The sequence below is a fragment of the Hemiscyllium ocellatum genome, chromosome 13 (assembly GCF_020745735.1).
Source record: "Hemiscyllium ocellatum isolate sHemOce1 chromosome 13, sHemOce1.pat.X.cur, whole genome shotgun sequence".
Taxonomy (NCBI): Eukaryota; Metazoa; Chordata; class Chondrichthyes; order Orectolobiformes; family Hemiscylliidae; genus Hemiscyllium; species Hemiscyllium ocellatum.
In genome coordinates this window covers 28,775,868-28,800,634 of record NC_083413.1, presented here as the reverse complement: position 1 = coordinate 28,800,634, position 24,767 = coordinate 28,775,868, and the positions used below count along the sequence as shown (strand labels likewise).

Sequence of the window (24,767 nt, the reverse complement as noted above, 5' to 3'; positions counted from 1 at the left end):
CAGCAACACATTTTCAGCCCTGACAAATGCACCCAACCTACACATCCCTGAACACTGGACAATTTAGCACAACCAGTTCACCTAACCTGTACATCTTTGGATTGTGGGAGGAAACCGGAGCACACGGAGGAAACCTGCACAGACACGGGGACACACACTTGGCTCAGGCTGGAATCAAACCTGGGTCCCTGGTGTTGTGAGGCAACAGTGCTAATCACAGAACCACTGTGCTGCCCTAAATATGTTAAATGAAGCATATAAATAAAACTCATTCTTGTACTTTTAATACCTAATCCTAACCTACATTGAACTTGATCTACATTTCTTACCAACAAAATGCCATATATGGTACCTTTTGTAAATCACCTGAAAGACTCTAATAATTTATAGTCACCTAGAGCCAGCATTTCTGCAAATGTAAGTATATAAATAAATACTTGCATTTACAAATACATCACAGAAGAAGCTAGAATGACATCTTCAAAATATAGTTGCTCTGGAGTTTAGGAAAATGATGTGTGGTCTCAACTAATCTTTTAAAATTCTGAGTAGACTGGACAGTTTGGATGTTTACATGTTGTTCTCACATCCCGCTCCTCCCCTTACACAGAATACTGTGAATCTTTGAAATTCTCCACTGCATTGTGGATGCTCAGTCTTGAGTGTATTCAAGACTGAAATGCATTAGTATTTGGTCTCAAGGGGAATAAAAGCATGTGGCCTTTTTGGAAAAACAGAACTGAGTTCACAAATCAGCTGTAATCTTAATATTCTAAATCTTTGATTTTGTGTGCACTTTGAAAATGTAAAGACTCAGCTGGTTCAATCCATCTTCATAAAGAAAAGAAGAAATATCAGGTGGATCTTCCATAGTTAAATGAGGGAAGAATGATACAACAGTTTTCCAATGAAAGCCACAGCTTTTGATATCATCTTGAACAGTGCCAGGTGCAATAATGTAAATATTTGTCAAGTGCATTGAGAAATTGTCGTGCAATCCGTTCACTGTGTTATTGAGTATAGACACATCAGACCCTCCCAAGTCAATGATTCTGATATACTCTTGGTCTGATTTGATGTTCAAGAGATATCTAGGAGGCATGTAGGTGTGATAAAATATCAAATCATGCTCAGACTGGTTAGCTATGGGATCTTTTGAATGCAAAACATTTTCTAAATAGGACAAACAAGGAATTAAGCCACCCTGGTGCAGACAGCCAAAAAATACAGAACATAAAATGTTAAACACAACAATTACAGCTTTCCCCCTCAATATCTCATAATTTAAAACACTATGTATAACAACTGGTATAATAAGTGGACTAAGAAACCGTGCCTCCTGATGACTGAACAAGGACAAGATGATTAGAGGAACAAAATAGACCAAAATTAAATACTTAGTAATTGGAGGGGGAACAGGAAACTGCATTCGTAATCTCTTTTCAAACTGCTGTTTCTTTGGGTCATGACGCCTACCTATGCCAACAGACTTCTGAGTTGTAATTCTGATAACAGATACAAAAGCTGACAAGTGAAGAGCACCAAACATTGTAAAACCATTAACAGTCAGATGTGTAAACCAGGGATGCCTCCCATGTACAGAAAGATTGTCTGGATCCAAGTTATACAAAATGAAATTAAGTGGAGTTAAAACTAGGCGTTTACTTAGATTAATGATATGTTTGTGTATAGAATTTCTATCTTCCATAAACCAATCAATTTCAGAAACCAATAAATTAAAATATAGTGTATCAATAATAATGAAAACAAAACTGGTTACAATTACAGGTGAAAAAATGCTAAATGATGTTTTCAGTATTGTTCTTAAGTTGAATTGAAACTTTTCTTTCTGATCATGAGAAAGCCACAAGAGCATTGGCATTAAAGCGTAACTAATGAATGTGGGCCTATTAAAAAATCCAGAGACCAAAACAACCCCAATAAGATATTTATTGTTCGTTCTTTCCTCCTCCTTAGGATGTATTGCCACACTTGTTTGCTGTACGTCCATAGCCACAAACAGCAGCAGTAATGCAAATAGAACTCCTTCTATAACATTTGAAAATGGTCTTGTGTAAAAAACCAACATCACATGTGACCCACTCAGCAGTATTAAAGAATGCCAAGGGTCTGCTCCCCAGAGACAGGCTAAATGGTATATAGAGTAATCCAATATAAAGGATAGGCATGTCAGGTATAATCTGGGAAAAATCAACAAACTGTAGCTGTTTAGGATACTGCCAAATAATCCAAAATTGTGTAAAGTTTTCAGGACAATGAAGGAAAATCCAGTTGTGGCCATTGGGAAAAGGATTGATCTGCTCGGATAGCTGGTATTGAATTCCCAAGAACGAAAGATCTTCAAATTCAAAATGTCACCTGTGAAGAAAAGATAAATGTTTTTGAAATAAAATACATTACATAAGGAGGATGGTGGCACTGACCTAAATTGGGTACATGGAACCCCAACAAAGCTGTATCCTCCCTTTCTTATAACAGGCTGCTCCTGTTTTGAGGAATTATAGGTGCTGGAGGTGAGTTCCTTGAATCCCAGGAGCAGCAATTCCTGTTCTATATGATGTTGCATTGTTTTGAAACTTTGGAGGAAAAAAAATGTCAAAACAATGGGACTTTTAAAAGAAAGAGGACAGACACAGGCAGCACATGGTCAGGTCAGTGCAGGAGAAAGAAAAGAAGAAACCCACTGCTAACTGACACAGCAGTGAATCTATGCAGTTACTGCTTTTGCTGTTGAATTCATGTATCGCTGAACATCGGAATGCGTCTAGGAAAATTGACAAACAGTGAAATTTACAACTGATCTTGGAGGAACCTGTTTGGGAGAGGTCACCGCACGGAAACAGGACAAGTTGAATAGTTTTAAGTATAGCCTTGCTGCGAGTCTACAACAGTGAGTAGAGTGGGTTCTTTCTTGATTAAGTGTTTTATTGAGGTATGTCTCTTGATTAAACTTAAAAATATAAGCCATAATTATTAAGTTAGCCTGGAACAGTGTTTTGTAGAGGAAAAAGACGGTGCAATTTTCTAGGTCTGTAGATTGGAAGAAGCACAAATGGCCCTGAGTAAAATGACACGCTCTTCTTGTTGGATCAGGGAGCTTAGGGAGGTTTACATGTTACTGGGGATTATATCTGCAATACATGCCTTTGGTTGCGAATCCTATCAGATCTAATGGATCGGTTAGAGCGACAGTTAGAGGTAATGAAGAATTTACAAGAGCAAGAGGGTGTGATGGATGGGACGCAGTTATAGGAAGGAAGGAAAGCCACAGATACAGTCATAAAAATGGGTTAGCTCCAGGAAAGATAAGAGAGATAGACAGGCAGTGCAGGAGTCTTCTGTGGCTATCCCCATTTCAAACAAGCATGCTGTTTTGGAAAACGTAGGATTCTCAGGGGAAAGTAGCATGAACAGCCAAGTTTCTGGTATCAAGACAGGGGCACATCAGGTTCCAGGAGATCAATTATGTTAGGGGAATCTCTAATCCGAGGTACAGACAGACGTTTCTGTGGCCAGCAGTGAAAAATCCTAATGGTATGTTGCCTCCCTGGTACTAGTATCAAGGATATCTCAGAGAGGGTGCAGAATGTTCTCAAGGGGGGAGAGGGACCAGCAGGAGGTCATTGTACAGATTGGAACCAACAAAATGGGAAGGGAAAAAGATGACATTCTGAGGGAGAATATAGAGTTAGGCAGGAATTTAAAATGGAGGTCCTCAAGCATAGTAATATCTGGATTACTCCCAGTGCTACTAGCTACTGAGAGTAGGAAAAGGAGGATAGAGCAGATGAATGCATGGTTGAGGAGCTGGTGAATGGGAGGATTCACATTTTTGGATCATTGGAATCTCTTCTGGGGTAGAAGTGATCTGTGCAAGAAGGACAGATTACACCTGAATTAGAAGGGATTAATATAGTGGCAAGGAGATTTGCGAGAGCTGCTCAGGAGGATTTAGACTAGTAAGATGGGGGGGGGCGCGGGGTGGTGGGACCCAGGGAGAAAGTGAGGAAAGAGATCAGTCTGAGACTGACAGTTGAGAAAAGAAGCAAGTCAAACAGTCAGGGCAGGCAGAGGCAAAGTGGAGAACAAAGTAGGACTGGTAAATTAAATTGCATTTATTTAAATGCAGGGGGCCTAACAGGGAAGGCAGATGAACTCAGGACATGGTTAGGAATATGGGACTGGGATATCATAGCAATTACAGAAACGTGGCTTAGGGATGGACAGGACTGGCAGCTTAATGTTCCAGAATACAACTGCTACAGGAAGGACAGAAAGGAAGGCAAGAGAGGAGGGGGAGTGGCGTTTTTGATAAGGGATAGCATTACAGCTGTACTGAGGGAGGACACTCTCGGAAATCCATCCAAGGAAGTTATTTGGGTGGAACTGAGAAATAAGAAAGGAATGATCATTTTTACTGGGATTGTATTAATGGTTGTATTAGTCAGTGGGAAATTGAGAAACAAGTTTGTAAGGAGATCTCAGTTATCTGTACTGATATGGTGGTTATGGTAGAGGATTTTAACTTTCCAAATATAGACTGGGACTACCATAGTGTTAGGGCTTTAGATGGAGAGGAATTTGTTAAAGCATGTACAAGAAAATTTTCTGATTCAGTATGTGGATGTACCTACCAGAGAAGATGCAAAACTTGACCTACTATCGGAAAATAAGGCAGAGCAGGTGACTGAGGTGTCAGTGAGGGAGCAGTTTGGGGCCAGCAATCATAATTCTATTGGTTTTAAAATAGTGATGGAAAAGGATAGACCAATTCTAAAAGTTGAAGTTCTAAACTGGAGGAAGGATCATTTTTAGGATATTAGGCAAGAACTTTCAAAAGCTGTATGGGGGCGGATGTTCGCAGGTAAAGGGATGGCTTGGAAAATGGGAAGTCTTCTGAAATGAGATAACAAGAGTCCAGAGAAAATATATTCCTGTGAGGGTGAAAGGGAAGACTGGTAATATAGGGAATGCTGGATTACAAGAGAAATTAAAGGTTTGGTTAAGAAAAAGAAAGAACCATACGTCAGGTATAAACAGAAGATCAAGTGAATCCTTTGAAGAGTATAAAGGCAGTAGGAGTATACTTAAGAGGGAAATCAGGAAGGCAAAAAGGGGACATGAAATAGGGTTAAGGATAATTGAAAGGGTTTTTACAAATACATTAAGGACAAAAGGATAACTAGGGAAAGAATAGGGTCCCTCAAAGATCAGCAAGGCGGCCTTTGTGTGGAGCCTCAGAAGATGGGGGAGATATGAAACATGTATTTTGCATCAGTGTTTACTGTGGAAAAAGACATGGAAGATATAGAATGTAGGGAAATAGATGGTGCCATCTTGAAAAATGTCCATATTACAAAGGAGTAGGTTCTCAATGTCTTGAAACGCATAAAAGTGGATACCCCAGGACCTGATCAGGTGTACCCCAGAACTCTGTGGGAAGCTAGGGAAGTGATTGCTGGGCCTCTGGCTGAGATATTTGTATCATCTATAGTCACAGATGAGGTGCTAGAATACTGGAGGTTGGCTAACATGGTCCCATTATTTAGGAAAGGTGGTAAGAAAAAGTCAAGGAACTGTGGACTGGTGAGCCTGACATCGGTGGTAGGCAAGTTGTTAGAGAGAATCCTGAGGGAGAGGATTTACATGTATTTGGAAAGGCAAGGACTGATTAGCGATAGATTAGAGTGGTGCTGGAAAAACACAGCAGGTCAGGCAGCATCCGAGGAGCAGGAAAATCGACATTTTGGGCAAAAGCCCTTCATCAGGAATCTAGTCAACATGGCTTTGTGCAAGGGAAATCATGTCTCATGAACTTGATTGAGTTTTTTGAAGAAGTAACAAAGAGAATTGATGAGGGCAGAGCAGTGGACATGATCTGTATGGACTTCAGTAAGGCGTTCGTCAAGGTTCCCCATGGGAGACTGGTTAGCAAGATTAGAGCTCATGGATTATACGGAGAACGAGCCATTTGAATACAGAACTGGCTGGAACGTAGAAGATAGAGGTGAAGGTGAAGGCTTGTTTTTCAGACTGGAGGCCTGTGACCAGTGGAATGGCCACAAGGACCGATGCTCAGTCCACTACTTTTCATCAGTTAAATAAATGATTTGGGTGTGAGTATTAGAGGTATAGTTATTAAGTTTGCAGATGACAGCAAAATTGGAGGTGTAGTGGACAGCGAAGAAAGTTACCTCAGATTACAATGGGATCTTGATCAGATGGGTCAATGGGCTGAGGAGTGGCAGATGGAGTTTAATTTAGATAAATGGGAGATACTGCATTTTGAGAAAGCAAATCTTAGCAAGAGACCTTGGAGTGCAGGTTCATGGCTCCTTGAAAGTAGAGTCACAAGTAAATAAGAAAGTGAAGAAGGCATTTGGTATGCTTTCCTTTGTTGGTCAGAGTATTGAGTACAGGAGTTGGGATGTCATGTTGCGGCTGTACACGACATTGGTTAGGCCACTTTTGGAATATTGCATGCATTTCTGGTCTCCTTTCTATCGGAAGGATGTTGTGAAACTTGAAAGAGTTCAGAAAAGATTCACAAGGATATTGCTAGGGTTGGAGGATTTGAGCTATCGGGAGAGGTTGAATAGGTTGGGGCTGTTTTCCCTGGAATGTTGGATACTGAGGGGTGACCTTATAGAGGTTTATAAAATCATGAGGGACATGGATAGGATAAATAGACAAAGTCTCTTCCCTGGGGTGGGGGAGTCCAGAAATAGAGGGCATAGGTCTAGGGTGAGAGGGAAAAGATATAAAAGAAACCTAAGGGGCAACTTTTTCATGCAGAGGGCGGTACATGTATGGAATGAGCTGCAAGAGGAAGTGCTGGAGGCGAGTACAATTGCAACATTTAAATGGCATTTGGATGATTGTAGGAATAGGAGGGGTTTGGAGGGATGGTGCCGGGTGCTGGCAAGTAGGACTAGGTTAGGTTGGGATATCTGGTTGGCATGGACGAATTGGACCGAAGGATCTGTTTCCGTGCTGTACATCTCTATTATTTGATGACTTCTTTACCCTATTGAATAAAATATTCACACTGATTGTCTTTCTTCCACCTTTCCCAACCAGTTGTACTATCATGGTAAAGTTGGAATTATGTTCTTCAGTGGCTATTGACCATTTAAGCATCTCAATGAGTCTAAGGGCAGGAAGGCTGCCTGATGCCTCAGCTACCTTTGGTAAAATGGAGGACCGAGTGGGAATGTTTCGAGTAATATGTGCCTAATGGCTGCCGTAGATTGTACACAAAGACTTTTATAGCAGAGGAAAAATTTTCATGACTATAATAAGCAAATCAGGACAAAAATATTTCTCCAAACAGCTGCCTTTTCATGAAAACAAACAGAAATGGATGCAATATCATTTGCAGATACAAGTAACACAAGTTACCCAATATACATAATCATAAAGAAAATCATCATTCAAAACTGTGCATTAACTCTAGCCAGTTCCACTTCTACTTCGACCATATCTATTACATCCAAATTCTTTGTATCATGCCATTCTTCTAATGGTACAATGTTTGTCTTTTTGTTGGCTGTACCTCTGGTATTGCTCAATCCCAAGTTCTAAGTCTTGGGAGATCCATTGCCGTGGTAAGTGTTATTGCCATGGTAACTGTTGTTGGTGAACTGTGGACATCTAGGAGTGATGTTTGTTCCATATTCTGTGCAGGTGGTAAGATCACTTATTCCTGATTCAAGGACTGGGTTCTCAAATTGAATGTAGGTGCCTGCAGTCCAATGTTCATGCATACAATTGAGATGACAATTGCGCAACACAGATTCCGAGTTGCCATGTCGGCAGACTTTTGTTGAGAGTGCAATCATTTGTACTCTAGTTATCCAGTGCTGATCCCTGGTAATGACTGGGGAGTTTTATCAAGGTAAAAGTGATTTTTGTCACTCACACCTGTTACTATTTCTGGCTTCCACTGTTTTTTCATTTTTGGAACAGTAGTTTGGGTGCAGTCTGACATTGGTCATTGCTCTTTGGACTGGACTATTTTACATACCTGAAGTAGCTGCAATTCTCTTTGAATGAATGATGATTTATTGTTACTTGTAACCTACAATGAACAACACAGTAGAATACAGTGAAAAGCTTCAACTGTCGCCACAGACTGTCACCTTTGGAATATGTTCTGCCTCCTTCGCCAGTGCTGCCATCTTGGGAGGTCCTTTAAGGATTGATTGGATACACTCAATTTCTTTATGGTCCCTTTGACAAGCTTAACTGCTACTTTGACCTTCCCATTTAACTGGGAATAATATGGAGATCATATATGGTGTTGAATTTCCAAATCCTTTTCTGATGCATCTGAATTCTTCACTGGTGAATTGGGGGCCATTATTACTTAACATCACTTGCTGTAACAAATGAAGTGTACTTTCATGCATTCTAGACTTTCACATCAGTTGATCTAACTCCTAGTGGTCAATGTTGACAGATAATCTGGTCCTATGAGAGTGAAGAAGTCTGCTGTCATCCTCACCCATAGTCAGTCTGGGATGTCATGAGTCATAAACAATTCTTTAGCTTGCTTAGCCTGATATTCATTACAAGAATTGCACTGGCTGATGTGGCCCCATAGTCTCATATCTCATATTGTTTGGCCAGTAGAGAATTTATCCCGACTTTTCACACTAGACTCAATTCCTTGATGGCTTTATCATTGTGCTTTAGTGTCACTTTTTTTTAATCTCTTCAGGGATAATAACTTCCTTTGTTTAAGATGCTATCTTGTGTTATCACATCATCTCTGTAAGCCCATACTCCCTCCCCCAAGTATCAGGTGAGACCTTGATGCGTTCAGGCCGAGCTTACATCACTAATTACTGTAGCACTTAGAGTTGCATCTTGTGTCGTTTGCTTGATTTGAGCAAGCTGCTTGTTTTTGAGATTTAATGTCTCTCCTGGTTTGATGATGCTTAGAACTTGTTGAGCTGTTGTTTCTCATTGCATCTGGAGAATATCATATTCTGTCTTTGCATCCTTAACTTTCTTTATATAGGGGCTGCTCTTGACTGCTTGGCAGCAATGTCCATTTGTTTCTCTTGCTTGCATGTCATATCCAGAGGATATCTTTGAAAATGAAGTAACTCGTCTTACAGACATTTTGGATCAGATAGAAGCAGTTTGAGGAAGATGCTTTTTAAGTTCATGTTATTGGACTGCACTGTGACTTTGTTTTTCCCAAATGGGCCTGATATAAAATGTTCAATCTGAGTATACCACCAAGTAGTTTGCATTAAAAAAACTTGGTACAAATGCAACTGATTTATTGTCCTTGCTGCATTAGAATAGCTGCAAATCCTGACCCACAAGCATCAAACTGCAAGATTACTTCATCAGGGTATAGCATTACCTCAGCACTGGCATTGTTGCAACTCGTTTAATTGTAGCGATTGCTGCTTCTTGTTCTGTACCCCAATACCAATACAAGTCCTTCGCAATGAGCTTAAAAACACTGACAGATTAGGCAAGAAATTTTCTATACAATTCAAATTCATTGCTTTCACATCTTTTGGACCAGGATCCAGCCGAAGTTATTTTTGTTTTGTTAGTACATGACCTAAGTACTTGATTTCAGGCATGTTTAGTTGCATAATTTTCTTGTTCAGCATCAGGTTCTGTCTAGCTGTCATACAGATTATGATTGTGTTCAGTGATATGCTCTTTCATTGTGCCTCCACATCCACAGACCGCCAGGTCATCCACAATAGCTTTCTCTCTGTGAAGATCATTGAATATTTTGTGCTGTTTGCAGTAACACTCTTCTGGAATACTGGAAATGCCAAACAACATGCATAGCCATCTCCTGAATAGTACAGAGGTAGTTAGAAAACTGCTTTCATCCAGCTTCACTTCCTAGTAACTATCATTTTGCTTGAAGGTGGTAAAGACTTCTGGCATGGCAAGCTGTGGCAAAATTTCTTTAATGGTTGCCACTAGGTAATGAGACCTCTTCAAAGCTTTGTAGAGATCCTCTAAAACTGCACATACTCTGTGTTGTTCAATTTTTTCTTTACTGTCACTGTGCTGCTAATTTAAATCTTTGGGAGTTGTGAATTTCATCAATGTTGACAAGATAATCTGGTCCTATGAGAGTGAAGAAGTCTGCTGTCATCCTCACCCATAGTCAGTCTGGGATGTCATGAGTCATAAACAATTCTTTAGCTTGCTTAGCCTGATATTCATTACAAGAATTGCACTGGCTGATGTGGCCCCATAGTCTCATATCTCATATTTTCTATATCTTCCAACTTGACTGTTACGATACAGTGGTAAACTCTTCTGTTAATTAAAAAAACACCCAGAAAAGTTCACCTTGCCTCATAATCTGTTAAAATATGAGTGACAGAGAACTCCCCAAATTCCACTATTTAAAGAAAATAACATCAATGCAATTCTTTAACTCTAAAAGTGAACATTAAAAACCACCCATTCGCAACTCTAAGCCCCCTTTCTCTTAACTGCTTATTATATACCTCCAACTCTATAACAATGTACTGTTCCAATAAAACATTTATTAAAATTATATCAACTTAATTTCAAACCAGACAGTCATCTTCGGTGTCTGTCTTCTTCTGGCTAAAGATCTCCCTGGGTCATCTTTCTTTTTACTGCAAAGATGTTTCATATGGAAAGGTACCTTTGACAGGGAATAATTTTGATAGAAACTTATTTCTTGGATCTGTGTTGATAACAGTTGCTCTGTCTGATTTTCAAAATGCCTGCCTTTTTTTATATCTCCAACATCAGATCATCTCATTGGTTTGATGTTGGAAAAACAATAAATTCAAACTTGATTGGGTTTTAGTATCCTTGGGCATAATTTAAACTGATTAGTTAAATTCGAATTGTTGTCAGAACAGCAACCAACTCATTTCATAGCCAAATGTTACATATTTTCAATTTTCCAGTACACTCTGAGACTGCTATCTAGTCATCAAAAGTGCATGTCTGCTCTCAGTTCAGAACAGCATTCACTCTCTCTTAAAGGTACAGTCCACGCCTTCAACTTCATAACATGACTATCAGCCTAAATGTGAATGTGAGGGTAGCTGTAAGCTTCCTCTGAAGTTGCCATGTTGGTCTTACATACTTATCCACTTCAAGCTGATAATCCCCATAAAGACATTCAAGACTCATAAAAACATATTTATAATCCTGTAGGATGTCTTTGGCAGTCAATGGTTTTAAGGCCTGTGAATTGAAGCAAATAAAATGTGGCATGTTTAGGGTCACTAGTTCAATTTTGGACTCATTTCAGCTGAGTTAAATGCATTTTGCTTAACACCTACTATATGGAACTCCAGATCCTAGTGCTTCCCATTGCACTGAGGTTTGACTTTGTTTATCCCCCTGGATTTGTAGAAAACAGATTTTTAAAAATTATCAGATTTTCTTACCTGCCATGACCTCAGGTGACTGAAAAAATTCATCAGGATGTATATAGCCAGTTTGTGGAGCCAGGCACCACAGTATCCTGAATAATGCAAGTGCCAACCATACTATTGAGAGTGCCATTTAGAAGATGCACTAGAATTGCAAAAAATATATATTTCAGTTCTTTGATAGTAAAACAGATGCATAGCAAAAGACATTAAAAAGTAAAATATTTTATAACAAATAAATTTAATACATACTGTAAAATCTGTGGCTACTAATTAATGCCAACTGTAAGAGTGACTTGTGATTATGTCTCGGAAGCACTAACAAGTTGACACAATGTAAATTAATGTAGTAATCAATAGCTGATTATGGAAAATAGAACAGTTAATATACTAATTATAGTCTATGCAGAGCTTAACCAATATCATTGCAAAAAGTCTTAATATCTTCCCAAATTTGGAAACCATTATATATATATTTCCTTTCCATAGAGTTCTATAAATTGAATTAAATTATCTATGTTAAATTTTGCCAACTTTATAGTGTTTATTGCTCAAGTCTGGAAAAACTATACCACATAAAGATTTACACAGGATTGTGTAAAAGTGGTGACTGCAAAGCAGCAAACCAAGTAATAATTAGTGGATATTTTGGGGCTAAAATGACATAAATAGGACTAGGCAGATAGTATTTGGAAACTATTCCCTTTCAATATATTAAAATTAAAATTTGTAGGTGACATGAAAACAGGGACTATGGCTAGCGGACATTTGATTATCAACAGGATGTTAGGGGATTACAGGGTGACCTGGACAGGTTAAGTGAGTGGTCAGATGCATGGCAGATGCAGCTTAATGTGGATAAATGTATGGTTATCCACTTTGGTGGCAAGAACAGGAAGGTAGATTACTACCTAAATGGAATCAATTTAGGTAAAGGGGCAGTACAAAGAGATCTGGGTGTCCTTGTACACCAGTCAATGAAGGTAAGCATGCAGATACAGCAGGAAGTGAAGAAGGCTAATAGCATGCTGGCCTTCATAACAAGAGGGATTGAGTATAGAATCAAAGAGGTTCTTCTGCAGCTGTACAGGGCCCTGGTGAGACCACATCTGGAGTATTGTGTGCAGTTCTGGTCTCCACATTTGTGGAAAGACATTCTGGCTATTGAGGGAGTGCAGCGTAGGTTCACGAGGTCAATTCCTGGAATGGCAGGACTACCTTATGCTGAAAGACTGGAGTGATTGGGCTTGTATACCCTTGCATTTAGAAGACTGAGAGGGGATTTGATTGAGGCATATAAGATTATTAAAGGATTGGACACTCTGGAGGCAGGAAACATGTTTCCGCTGATGGGTGAGTGCCGACTAGAGGACACAGCTTAAAAATACGGGGTAGACCATTTAGGATAGAGATGAGGAGAAACTTCTTCACCCAGAGAGTGGTGGCTATGTGGAATGCTCTGCCCCAGAGGGCAGTGGAGGCCCAGTCTCTGGATTCATTTAAGAAAGAGTTGGATAGAGTTCTCAAGTTTAGTGGAATCAAGGGTTATGGAGATAAGGCAGGAACAGGATACTGATTAAGGATGATCAGCCATGATCATATTGAATGGTGGTGCAGGCTCGAAGGACAGAATGGCCTACTCCTGCATCTATTGTCTATTAACAATATATTAAGGTTTTTACAAAAATGTGATGGACTGGGTGTTTTTACTTTTTTAAAAAGCAAGCATTTAGTTACCTTCGACATCTGTGAGCAATTCACATGATCAGTGAGCAGGCAGTGCATAAGTCCATAATATGATAATGCATAACATCAGGTTGCTTGACTAAACAATGCAACTGGAACTAGTTATGACATTTGATCCAAGCAAGGTTTTGGTAGAATTTCATTTTTTGTTGATTAAGTGTTTCATAAGTTATGCTGTTCGCACCAAGGATTTTTTTTTATATCTGATGTCAAAAATTAGAAACATAAGTAGTTAGCTACTTTCTAAAATTGAAGAGAAAAAAAAGGTTTCTTCAGTCAAGGTTGGCAGTCCCACAAGAATCTTTGATCCATAGTTTGCCAACCCAGGAACTGGTCACTTACCACTGTCATTGGGTTAGGAGATTAATATATTATGATGTGCTGTGAAAGATTCTAAGGTACCCTTTATGTTTTTTGCATCCCTATGTTTACTCTTCACTTCCCCAACATTCAACTTCTCACTGTCCTTCACACCAGTTGTCCCATGATTGGTCATTCATTTCACTTTAGCCTACTTTACTGACATCCTGTTCTGCAAAACTAAAATGTCCATCAATTAAACATTCAGAAGCTGGAATCCATTGTCCATTCCTTGCTAGGCTGCTTATTCTCGCTGCCAGCTCAAATCACTCCATGGCAACCATGTTATGCTGAATCAGATTGTTTGTAACACTGGTGTCCTGTTTTGCTATGAGCTGCGCCTCTGGCTCCACAGATTCCATTTCACAAAGATTCCCTATTGCTCCTATGTAATATTTCCTGTCTCTATTCAGTTAGCATTGACAATCCTCCATGTTGTGTTATCTGGAGTTTGATGATTCTGTTAATTTCCTGGGCAATTACCCATTTTCTACATTAACTTCTCATCTCAAACGCTGCTCCCTGTACCTTAATTTGCATCAAGTCCCAGTCACCGTCACCTCTATGCTTATCGAACTAGCAAGACTCCAGTCTAAACAAAATCTCATTATAGTTTTCAAATACTTCTGTGGCCATTCCCAAGCCTTACTCTGTGATCTCCGCTGGCCTAACAACCATCTGAGAAATTTGATTCTTCTCACCCTAGCTTTTTGTGAATTCCTCACCTCTACTACTCTAAGACAGCCAAGACCTAAGTCCTCTAAGCATTATGCCCTGGAATTTGCTCCTAACCCTCTCTTTCCTACTGTAATTTGCTCCTTAAAACCAACATCTCCCCAAGTTTTTAAATTACTTGTACTGATGCCACCTCCATTGATTTACTGCTTATTTCACTTTGAAGCATTCAGTTACATTAAAGATATGACGTGAGTTTAAGTTGTTGTTGCATTACTGTGGAATTGGACTGGGTGTTGTTGATTCCTACAAATTCCTTGTATTTTCTAACACCTCTGGGAGAGGAAGAGTAGAAGTGTTTGCCTATGACACTTAAATTGGTGGTATAGTGAGCAGTGAAGAAACCTATCTAAAATTATCTAAGAGATCTTGATCAATTAGGTCAATGGGCTGAAGAATGGCAAATGGAGGCTAATTTGGATAAATAAAAAATGTTGTATTTTGGTAAAACAAGGGCAGGATTTACACAACTAATGGTAGGGCCCTGTGTAGTGTTGTAGAACAGAAAACCCTTTGGGTGCTTGAAATTTGCGTCACAAGTAGACAAGATAGTTAAGAAGGTGTTTAGCACACTTGCTTTTGTGGACAATGCTAGGTACTTGCTGTTCCTTTCACTTTCATTGGATTTGTCACATAGTTAAGATCATGTCTGTAGGGCACACTGATGGACAGAAACAGCACAGCAACCCTAAATGAAGCTTGGCAGTCACTGGGAGGTGGCCACTGAAGAGGAAGGGTCCTTGCATCAACAGATATTGCATGTGCGGTATGTGGCTGTGATATAACTTCAACTGCAAAATTATTAAAAATGATCATTGATAGAAATGAACATACAGAAATTAAAGTCCTTTCCAAAGCTATGACTCGATGACTTCTGAATTTTCTCGCCATTTAGAAATAGTCCATGCCTCTATTCTTCCTGCCAATCCCCATTCTCTGCTTTCTGCCAGACAGCCAAGCTTCTATCCATGCTAACACCTTGCCTCTGACACCATGGGCCCTTATCTTACTCAATAGCCTCCTCTGCAGCACCTTGTCAAATGTCTTTTTGAAGTCCAGGTAGATAACATTCATTGGCTCTCTTTGATTTTACCTTCCTCAAAGAATTATAGCAGATTTGTCAAGCATGACCTCCCTTTGATTAAACCATGCTGACTTTGCCCTATTTGACCATACACTTCCAAGTATTCAGAAATCTCATACTTCACAATGGATCTCAGGATCTTACCCAGCCTTACTGCCTTTTTAAACAGAGGTGTCACGTTAGCGATTTCCCAGTCCTCCGGGAGACTCCCTGATTCTGGCAATTCCTTAAAGATCACCACTAATGCCTCCATTATCTCTTCAGCTATGTCCCTTCGAACTCTGAGGTGTAGTCCATCTGGTCCAAGTGATTTATCCATCCTCAGGTCATTCAATTTCTCTAGCATCTTATCCTTGGTGATGGCCACCATAACCAGCTCTGCCCCCTCACTCTCTTGAATTTTTGGTTTATTACTCATGTCTTCTGCCATGAAGATTGACACGAAGTAATTGTTCAGTTCCTCAGCCATTTGCTTGTTCCCCACTATTATCTCTCCAACAGCCCACTGTCCACTTTTGGCTCTCCTTCGCCCTTTATGTATCTAAAGTATGTATCCTACAGTCTTCCCTTATATTACTTACCCTCCTATTTAATCTTCTCCTTCCTTTTTTTGTTGCCCTCTGTTGGCCTTTGTAAGCCTCCCAATTCTCTGCTTTCCCACTGCCCTTCACCATGTTGTATGCTTTCTCCTTTGATTTTATGCTATCACTGACTTCCCTTGTCAGCCCTGGTTACCTCATTGTCCCTGAACCATGTTTTCTTTTTTCTTGGGATGAATCTCTGCTGTATCTTCTGAATTACTCCCAGAAATTCCTGCAATTGCTGTTCCACTGCCTTTTCTGCTCGGTTCATCTCCCAGTCAACTCTACCCAACTCCTCTCTCATGCCTCTGTAGTTGCCTTTATTCAGCTGTAATACCATTACCTCTGATTCTACCTTCTCCCTCTCAAATTACAGTGGAAATTCAATCATATTATGATCACTGCCTCCTAAGGATTCCTACACCTTAAACTCCCTTATCAAGTCTGCCTCATTGCACAACATTAAATCCAGTATTGCCTGTTCCTAAGTGGGGTCCACCACAAGCTGCTCCAAAACGCCATTTCTTAGACATTCCACAAATTCCTTTTCTTACAATCCACTACCAACCTGATTTTCACCTGCATACTGAAATCTAGCAAGGTCACTGTAACTTTGCCTTTCCTCCTCATTTTTTCTACCTCCTGGTATATCTTGCACACGAACTCTATCTACTGTTTGGAGGCCTGTACATAACTCCACTATGATTTTTTTTTTACCTTTGCAGTTCCTCCATTCTACCCACATAGATTCTACATAGATTTTCTAAACAAGAAAAATAGTTTGTTTCTTACTATTGATTTAATTTTGTTTCTTACTAGTAAAGAAACCCCACCCCCTCTGCACACCTGCCTATCTTTTCAATAGGATGCATATCCTTGCATATTCAGCTGCCAATCCTCATCCCCTTGCAGTGGATGTTTATTCTGAGGGAATTCAATGATGATAATAAATGAATATCGAAGGGAGATGGTTCTTTCTTAATAGAGCTAATCACTGTCTGGTGTTATGACAAGCCCAAGCTTGAATATCAGGCAGAACTTTCTGAATGTGCGCATAGACAATATCAGTGTCTGGGATGCTACAAATGGTATTGGACATTGTGCCATCGTCAGCAAACATTCCTAATTCTGACCTCATGATGAAAGGAACACCATTGGAGGTCACTGATCTCCAAAATCACAAAGACAGTTGTGAGAGATGATCTAGGTTTAGATGACATAGACTCTGTACTGGCATAGGTAAAATAAAATAAAGCAAAGGATAGAAGACATTGGTTGGAGTAATGTATAGATTCCCAATGGTAGTCACTCTATAGGATATGCTATAGTTCAAAAAATAAGAGGAACATGTTAAAAAAAATAGAAATTATGGGTGACTTTAATCTTCATGTTGATTGTGTTAATCAAATTGGAAAGGGTAGCTATGACAGTAAATTCCTAAAGTGCATTAGGACAGTTAATGTGATATGATAGAGCAATATGCTATCAATCCAACTAGGGAGCAGGCTATCTTGGATCGGGTAATGGTTATTAAGGCAAGCTTTATAAATGACCTTAGAGTAAAAGATCCCTTTGGAAGTAGTGATCTTAACATGATAAAATTTAATATTCAATTCATTGGAAACAAGTGCACTTAACTTAAATAAAAGGAATTACAATGAAAAGTGGATAGAATTACCTAAAGTGAACTGCACAGATAGATTAGCGGGAATGACAGTAAGCAATCAGTGGCAGACATTTAAGGAGGTAATTTCTTAAGATACATTCCAGTAAGGAAGAAAGATTCTGAGAGAGATAAACCAGAGATAAACCAACCATTGCTAACCAAGGGAGTTTTTTAGATTAGATTACTTAGTGTGCAAACAGGCCCTTCAGCCCATAAAGTCCACACCGACCCGCAACCCACCTAGACCCATTCCCCTACATTTACCCCTTCACCTAACACTATGGGCAATTTAGTATGGTCAATTCACCTAACCTGCACATTTTTGGACTGTGGGAGGAAACCGGAGCACCCGGAGGAAACCCACACAGATATGAGAAGAATGTGCAAACTCCACACAGTCAGTCGCCTGAGGCGGGAACAGAACCTGGGTCGAAAAGAGAGTATTAAGTTGAAAGAAAAAGCGTATATGGTAGCCAAAGTCAGTGATAGCCCCAAAGACTGGTATAAATTCAGAATCTAGCAAAAGTGGACTAAAAAGATGATAAAGTCAGAGAAAATAAACTATGAGGGCAAACTAGTAAGTAACTAAAAACTGACAATAAGATCTTCTTTATTGTATAGAAAAGGAACTCAGAAGTTCAGAGTGAACATAAAGCCCTTAGAAAATGAATCTGGGGAGATGTTTTGAGGAACAAGGAAATGGTAGAGGAGTTAAACCAGTGTTCATATGGGAGATACTTCGAACATTCCGTTAATGCTATGAATATGGGGGAGGAATTAAGTACTGTCACATCACTAAAGTAACAATATTAGACAAACCATAAGGGCTGAAGGGAGATAAATCCTCTGGCCCCAAAGGCTTGCATCCTAGGATTCTAAAAGAGGTAACTACAGAAATAGTTAACGCTTTGGCTGTAATTCTCCAAATTCTTTTGGATTCTGAAGAAGTACCAGAGGATTGGAAAACTGCTAATGTGACACTCCTATTCAAAAAAGGAGGGACGCAAAAATCAAGTACAGGTACCTATTACGCTGTAGTTGTGTTCCAGCGAAACCTCGCTTAATAGAAAATTGTTTAATAGGAATAATGGGGCCTACAGGAAAAGTGGGGTTAGAGACAGACCAGCAAAAGATATCACTCACAACATCACCCAAAAGTCTAACACAGCCTGAATGAAGGTTTAAATCATAATTATTAACAAAACAAAAGTAAATTTAACACATTACATTGACAAAATATTGTTAATGCAAGGACAGAGGGTCTTCATTATCACCACCTTCAAGTGCAGTTGTAGTTGCAGAAGTTGATGGCTGTGGTTATCTTCTGACTGTTTCTTGGAGGTTGGTTTAAAAAAGACATCCAGCTTTTGCTGCTTTGCCCATTTTCTTCTGTCTTGAAGAAGCTGTTCATAGGCTGCCAGATTATATCTTATTGAACAAACTGCTATCCTGCTGTGATCTGCATTGTAATCGTTGTCTCTAAGAGCTGGAACTGCCTCTCAATTTCCCTCAGGAAAGAAGACAAAAGTGAAAAGTTCTCATGGTACTGCACCCTGAACTTCATCTTTTTCATCTCCAGCTTGCACATCCCTCTCAGCGACAAGCTGTTGTAGATCAGCTGTAGAGAGGTCTTCACAATTGGACTCAAGCAGCTCTTCAATATCCTCACCTGGATGCTTTTGCTAACATTCTTGTCACTATGCCCCTCAATTTTTTGCAAAAACAATGGATAATCCAGGAGTAGATTGTGTGATATGCAGGTATAAGAACAAATTAGAAAGACAAATATAAGAATAATGCAGTCCTGCTTGTATTATACAGGGTATGTACAGGAACTAGGAGAAAGTGAGGACTGCAGATGCTGGAGATCAGAGTCGAGAGTATGGTGCTGAAAAAGCGCAGCAGGTCAGGCAGCATTCGAGGAGTAGGAGAAATGACATTTTAGGCATAACCCTGGAGTTTTCAGGAATCCCAAAACATCGATTCTCCCACTCCTCGGATGCTGCCTGACCTGCTGTGCTTTTCCAGCAGCACACTCTCAACTTATACAGGAATTATACAAGAATATTGTTGTCTCAGAGGGAGAGCAATGAACATTTGTTAGTTTAATTTTTGAGATGAAGCTGCTCAATGTATCGTATTGTACCTCTCACATGCACTGCTGGCAGCTGACATTGATGAATGCACAGAATGGTGCGGAGACTTCAGTGCTGATGTTGGCAGATCCGCAGTATGAACTGTGCAAAACGATCATCGCTGGAATTGCGATATTGCAAACAGAGGTAAACATTCTCAGAAATACCATTCCCAAATTCTTCATCAACGTTATAGGCAAATCATGCTGCCGAAACACATTTTATACGAGAACTACCTGTAACTATAGGATGATTAGCCCATCAACTATGGTTGGAATCAATCAATAAGGAAGTAATAGTAGAACATTTGGGAAATCATAATCTAATTAAGCAGAGTCAGCCTGGCTTCATGAAGGAGAAATCATATTGAACTAATTTAATGGAATTTTTCAAGGAATTCTCAGAGTGGATAGAGACGAATCAATAGGTGTGTTGTAATTGGATTTTCAGAAGGCAATTGACATTCATGAGGTAAAAACAATGACTGCAGATGCTGGAAACCAGATTCTGGATTAGTGGTGCTGGAACAGCGCAGCAGTTCAGGCAGCATCCAAGAAGCAGCGAAATCGACGTTTCGGGCAAAAGCCCTTTATCAGGAATAAAGGCAGAGAGCCTGAAGCGTGGAGAGATAAGCTAGAGGAGGGTTGGGGTGGGGAGAAATTCGACATTCATGGCCAGGAAATAGCAAGTGGGGATAAGAGATTCGTTTTCAGGTTGGCAACTGCGACCAGTGCTGGGACCACAACTTTTTGCAATATATCAATGACTTGGATGAATAAAGTGAATGTATTGTAGCCAAATTTGCAGACTTTACAGAAACAGCTGGAAAGACAGATTGTGAGAGAGTGGACAAATAGAGTATATAGGAAGTTGTTCATTTTGGAAGGGAGAACAAAAGAACATAATATTATTTAAATGGTGCGAAACTGCAGAAGGCTGTAACACAAAGGTACTTTGAAGTACTTGCGCACAAAACAGAATGCTAGCACACAAGTAAGCAGGAAAGCTAAGAGCACTGGTGCTTATTTCAAGAAGGTTGGTGTATAAGATTAGAAACTTCTTTCTGGAACAGTAAAAGATGCTGGTGAGACTACATCCGGAGTACTGTGAGCAGTTTTGGACTCCTTTATTTAAGGAAAAATACCATTTCATTGGAGAAGTTACACTGAGATGCCTCACAGCACCAGAAACCAAAGCTTGATTCCTGCCTCGGGTGACTGTCTGTTTGGAGTTTGCACATTCTCCCACTGTCTGCGTGGGTTTCCTCCGGATGCTCCGGTTTCTTCCCACATTCCAAAGATGTGCAGGTCAGGTGAATTGGCCATGCTAAATTGCCTATTGTGTCAGGTGATTAGGCAGGGGTAAATCTAGGATCGGGGAATGGGTCTGGGAGGGTTGTCTTGTGAGAGTCAGTGTGGACTAGTTGGGTCGAAGGGCGTGTTTCCAAACTGTAGGGTATCTAATTTAATCCCTGCTTCTTTATGAGTAAAGTCTAAACAAGTTGGGACTCTACTTATTTGAGTTTGGAGCAATGTGAAGTGACCTCATTCAAGCATACGGGATTCTTAAGGGGTTTGGCAGAGTAAATCCTGAGAAAATGTTTCCCCTCATGGAGAAGTCTAGGAACAATGAGCACAGTCTCAAAGTTTAGGGGCATCAATTTAAGATTAAGATGAGGAGGAAATTCTTATCTAAAGGGGTGACAGTCTTTGGAACTCATTGCCACAGAGAGCTTAGGGTCACCCTAAAAGAAACGTGTTTCTGAGAAGTAGAAAGACAGCCAATGGATATGGACATGGAGGCAGACTGAAACTGCCGTGCACTCTGGGAATTGTAGTCCAGGTGAAAGTGGGTACTGCTGGAGGTTAACGGCAAGATTAGAATAATGCTGGAAAAGCACAGCAGGACAGGCAGCATCCGAGAAGCAGGATGCAGAACTTGTAGTCTAGACCCACTTTTGCCTACAAAGTTAAAAACCACAAGACACCAGGTTACAGTCCAATAGGTTTATTTGGAGCACTGTTCCTTCGTCAGGTACACAACCACCTGAAGAAGCAGCACTCTGGAAGCTAGTGCTTCCAAATAAACCTGTTGGACTATAACCTGGTGTCTTGTGATTTTTAACTTTGTACACCCTAGTCCAACACCGGTGTCTCCAAATTTTGACTACATCAGACCGCCCTCAAACGCCCGCCCTCGGGAGGTCACCTCCATGACAGGGTAAAAACAATGACTGCAAATGCTGGAAACCAGATTCTGGATCAGTGGTGCTGGAAGAGCACAGCAGTTCAGGCAGCATCCAACGAGCAGCGAAATCAATGTTTCAGGCAAAAGCCCTTCATCAGGAATAAAGGCAGTGAGCTGGAAGCATAGAGAGATAAGCTAGAGCAGGGTAGGGTGGGGAGAGAGTAGCATAGAGTACAATGGGTGAGTGGGGGAGGGGATGAAGGTGATAGGTCAGGGAGGAGAGGATAGAGTGGATAGGTGGAAAAGAAGATAAGCCGGTTGGACAAGTCATGGGGACAGTGCTGAACTGGAAGTTTGAAACCAGGATGAGGTGGGGGAAGGGGAAATGAGGAAGCTGTTGAAGTCCACATTGATGTCCTGGGGTTGAAGTGTTCCGAGGCGGAAGATGAGGCGTTCTTCCTCCAGGCGTCTGGTGGTGAGGGAGCGGCGGTGAAGGAGGCCCAGGACCTCCATGTCCTCGGCAGAGTGGGAGGGGGAGTTGAAATGTTGGGCCACAGGGTGGTGTGGTTGATTGGTGCGGGTGTCCTGGAGATGTTCCCTAAAGCGCTCTGCTAGGAGACGCCCAGTCTCCCCAATATAGAGGAGACCGAATCGGGAGCAACGGATACAATAAATGATATTGGTGGATATGCAGGTAAAACTTTGATGGATGTGGAAGGCTCCTTTAGGGTCTTGGATGGAGGTAAGGGAGGAGGTGTGGGTGCAGGTTTTACAGTTCCTGCGGTGGCAGGGGGAAGGTGCCAGGATGGAAGGGTTGGTTGTAGGGGGGCGTCGACCTGACCAGGTAGTCACGGAGGGAACAGTCTTTGCGGAAGGCGGAAAGGGGTGGGGAGGGAAATATATCCCTGGTGGTGGGGTCTTTTTGGAGGTGGCGGAAATGTCACAGGCCGCACCTCAGAGCGGCACTACAACAGTTACCGTTTGTTTCCGTCCTCTGCCGCTCTGAGGTGCGGCAGGTTGGTGCTGTCACAACGTGTGTTTGTGGTAAAGAGACCGAGATGATTATTATTTGAGTAATTATTTCAACCCACCCTGGTAAATGCTGCGAAAACACCAGTCTGCTGTTTGCGGTTCGGGTTATTCACGGCGCAGTTTGGCCGTTTGTTTTTCACCTGTTTGAGAAACCACGCTCCAGCCGCCAATTCAAACAGCACTCGGAGCAGCGCGCGCTCAACGGCAGGCCTGGCAAACACCTGCACTGGATTGGCTAGCCGGCCAGGCAAGGCAGGCAGCCAATCACGGCGGCTCAACGACAAATTTAAAGGCAAAGACTTGACGTTTTTAAAGGGGCACAGTATCCTCCTACAATAAATCGATATTAACCTTTTCAAACCAGACTGAAGATGTGGGCATACATCCGTTCAAACCAAAATACTGCGGATGCTGTAAATATGAAATAAAAACAAAATTCCAGAGAAATTCAGCGGGTCAGGGATAGCATTCGTGGACAAATTTAAAAATCACACATGAGGTTATAGTCCCAAAAGTTTATTTAGAAGTACCAGTTTTCAGAGCTCTGCTCCTTCATCAGGTAGCTAGTGAAGCAGGATCATAGGACACATGACTTATAGCAAAAGATCATAGTATCATACAACTGATTCGATATATTGAACAAACCTAAATTGCTGCTAAGTCTTTCATCTTTTAGAATGGTTTGCAGGTTTTGATTCATTAATATGTAAATCCCAGAACTTCTTTCAAGTAATCTAGATTTGTTTAACTTATTGCATCAGTTGTATGACACTATGATCTTTTGCTCTAAATTCTGTGTCCTATGATCCTGCTCCACTAGCAACCTGATGAAGGAGCAGTACTCCAAAAGCTTGTACTTCCAAATAAAGCTGCTGGACTATAACCTGGTGTTGTGTGATTTTTAACTTTGTCCACCCCAGTCCAACAGCGGCATCTTTACAACATTTGTGGAGAGAGCTACACTGTTAACATTTTGAGTCCAAACACTGTTCTTTGGACCTGAAGAGCACTATGAATCTGTTGGTCTTCTGGTTCTCAAAAGATCAAAGCAATCACTTTTACTGAAAATTCAGGTATATCTTTTAAAGCTGCTTATGTAGCTGCTGTATTGATTTCAGGTTTGTGGAATGTTTTTGTTAGCTGTCAGCCAGTGGTGCTCTTTGAGGAGGATGTTTTCCCTGTGGACATAAGGATGTAAAAATGTTAGCCATACAAACTGCATTTGAGATTTTGGAGAAGATTTGCAGCTCAAGTTATGAAATCAGATTGTCAGTTTGCTCGCTGAGCTGGTTGGTTTCTTCTCAAAAGTTTCATCACCATGCCAGGTAGCATCATCAGTGAGCCTCCAATGAAGCATTGGGGTTTGTTCCACTTGCTGTTTATGTGTCTTGGTTTATTGTGGTGTGTGATATCATTTCCTGTTCTGTTCCTGAGAGGTTGATAAATGGGGTCCAAATCTATATGTTTGTTAATGGAATTCCAGTTTAAATGCCAGGCCTCTAGGAATTCCTGCGTCTTTGTTTGGCCTGTCCCAGGATGGATGCATTTTCCTAGTCAAACTGGTATTTCCCTTCATTTGTGTGTATGGATAACTGTGATAGTTGTTCATGTCTTTTGGTGCTAGTTGGTGCTCATTTTTCCTGGTGGCTAGTTTCCTGCTGATTTGTCCAATGTAATGTTTGTGGCTGTCCTTGTAGGGTATTTTGCATCTAGATTGGGTTGGTGTATCCAGTCAGCATGGACGAGTAGGACCGAAGGGTCTGTTTCCATGCTGTACATCTCTATGACTCCATGCTGGCTGTGCATATG

At 40.7% G+C, this 24,767-nt stretch overlaps 1 protein-coding gene across 1 annotated transcript; it reads right to left on the bottom strand.

Moving 5' to 3' along the window:
* Window positions 1-772: 772 nt before the first annotated feature.
* Window positions 773-23,090, bottom strand: LOC132821719 (GPI mannosyltransferase 4-like). The gene is made up of 3 exons (XM_060834426.1): window positions 23,018-23,090; window positions 11,448-11,577; window positions 773-2,379 (listed from the first exon to the last, which is right to left on the bottom strand). Exons 2-3 carry the CDS (start codon window positions 11,563-11,565, stop codon window positions 773-775), a joined length of 1,725 nt encoding a protein of 574 aa, XP_060690409.1. The 5' UTR covers window positions 11,566-11,577; window positions 23,018-23,090.
* Between the last annotated feature and the right edge of the window lie 1,677 nt (window positions 23,091-24,767).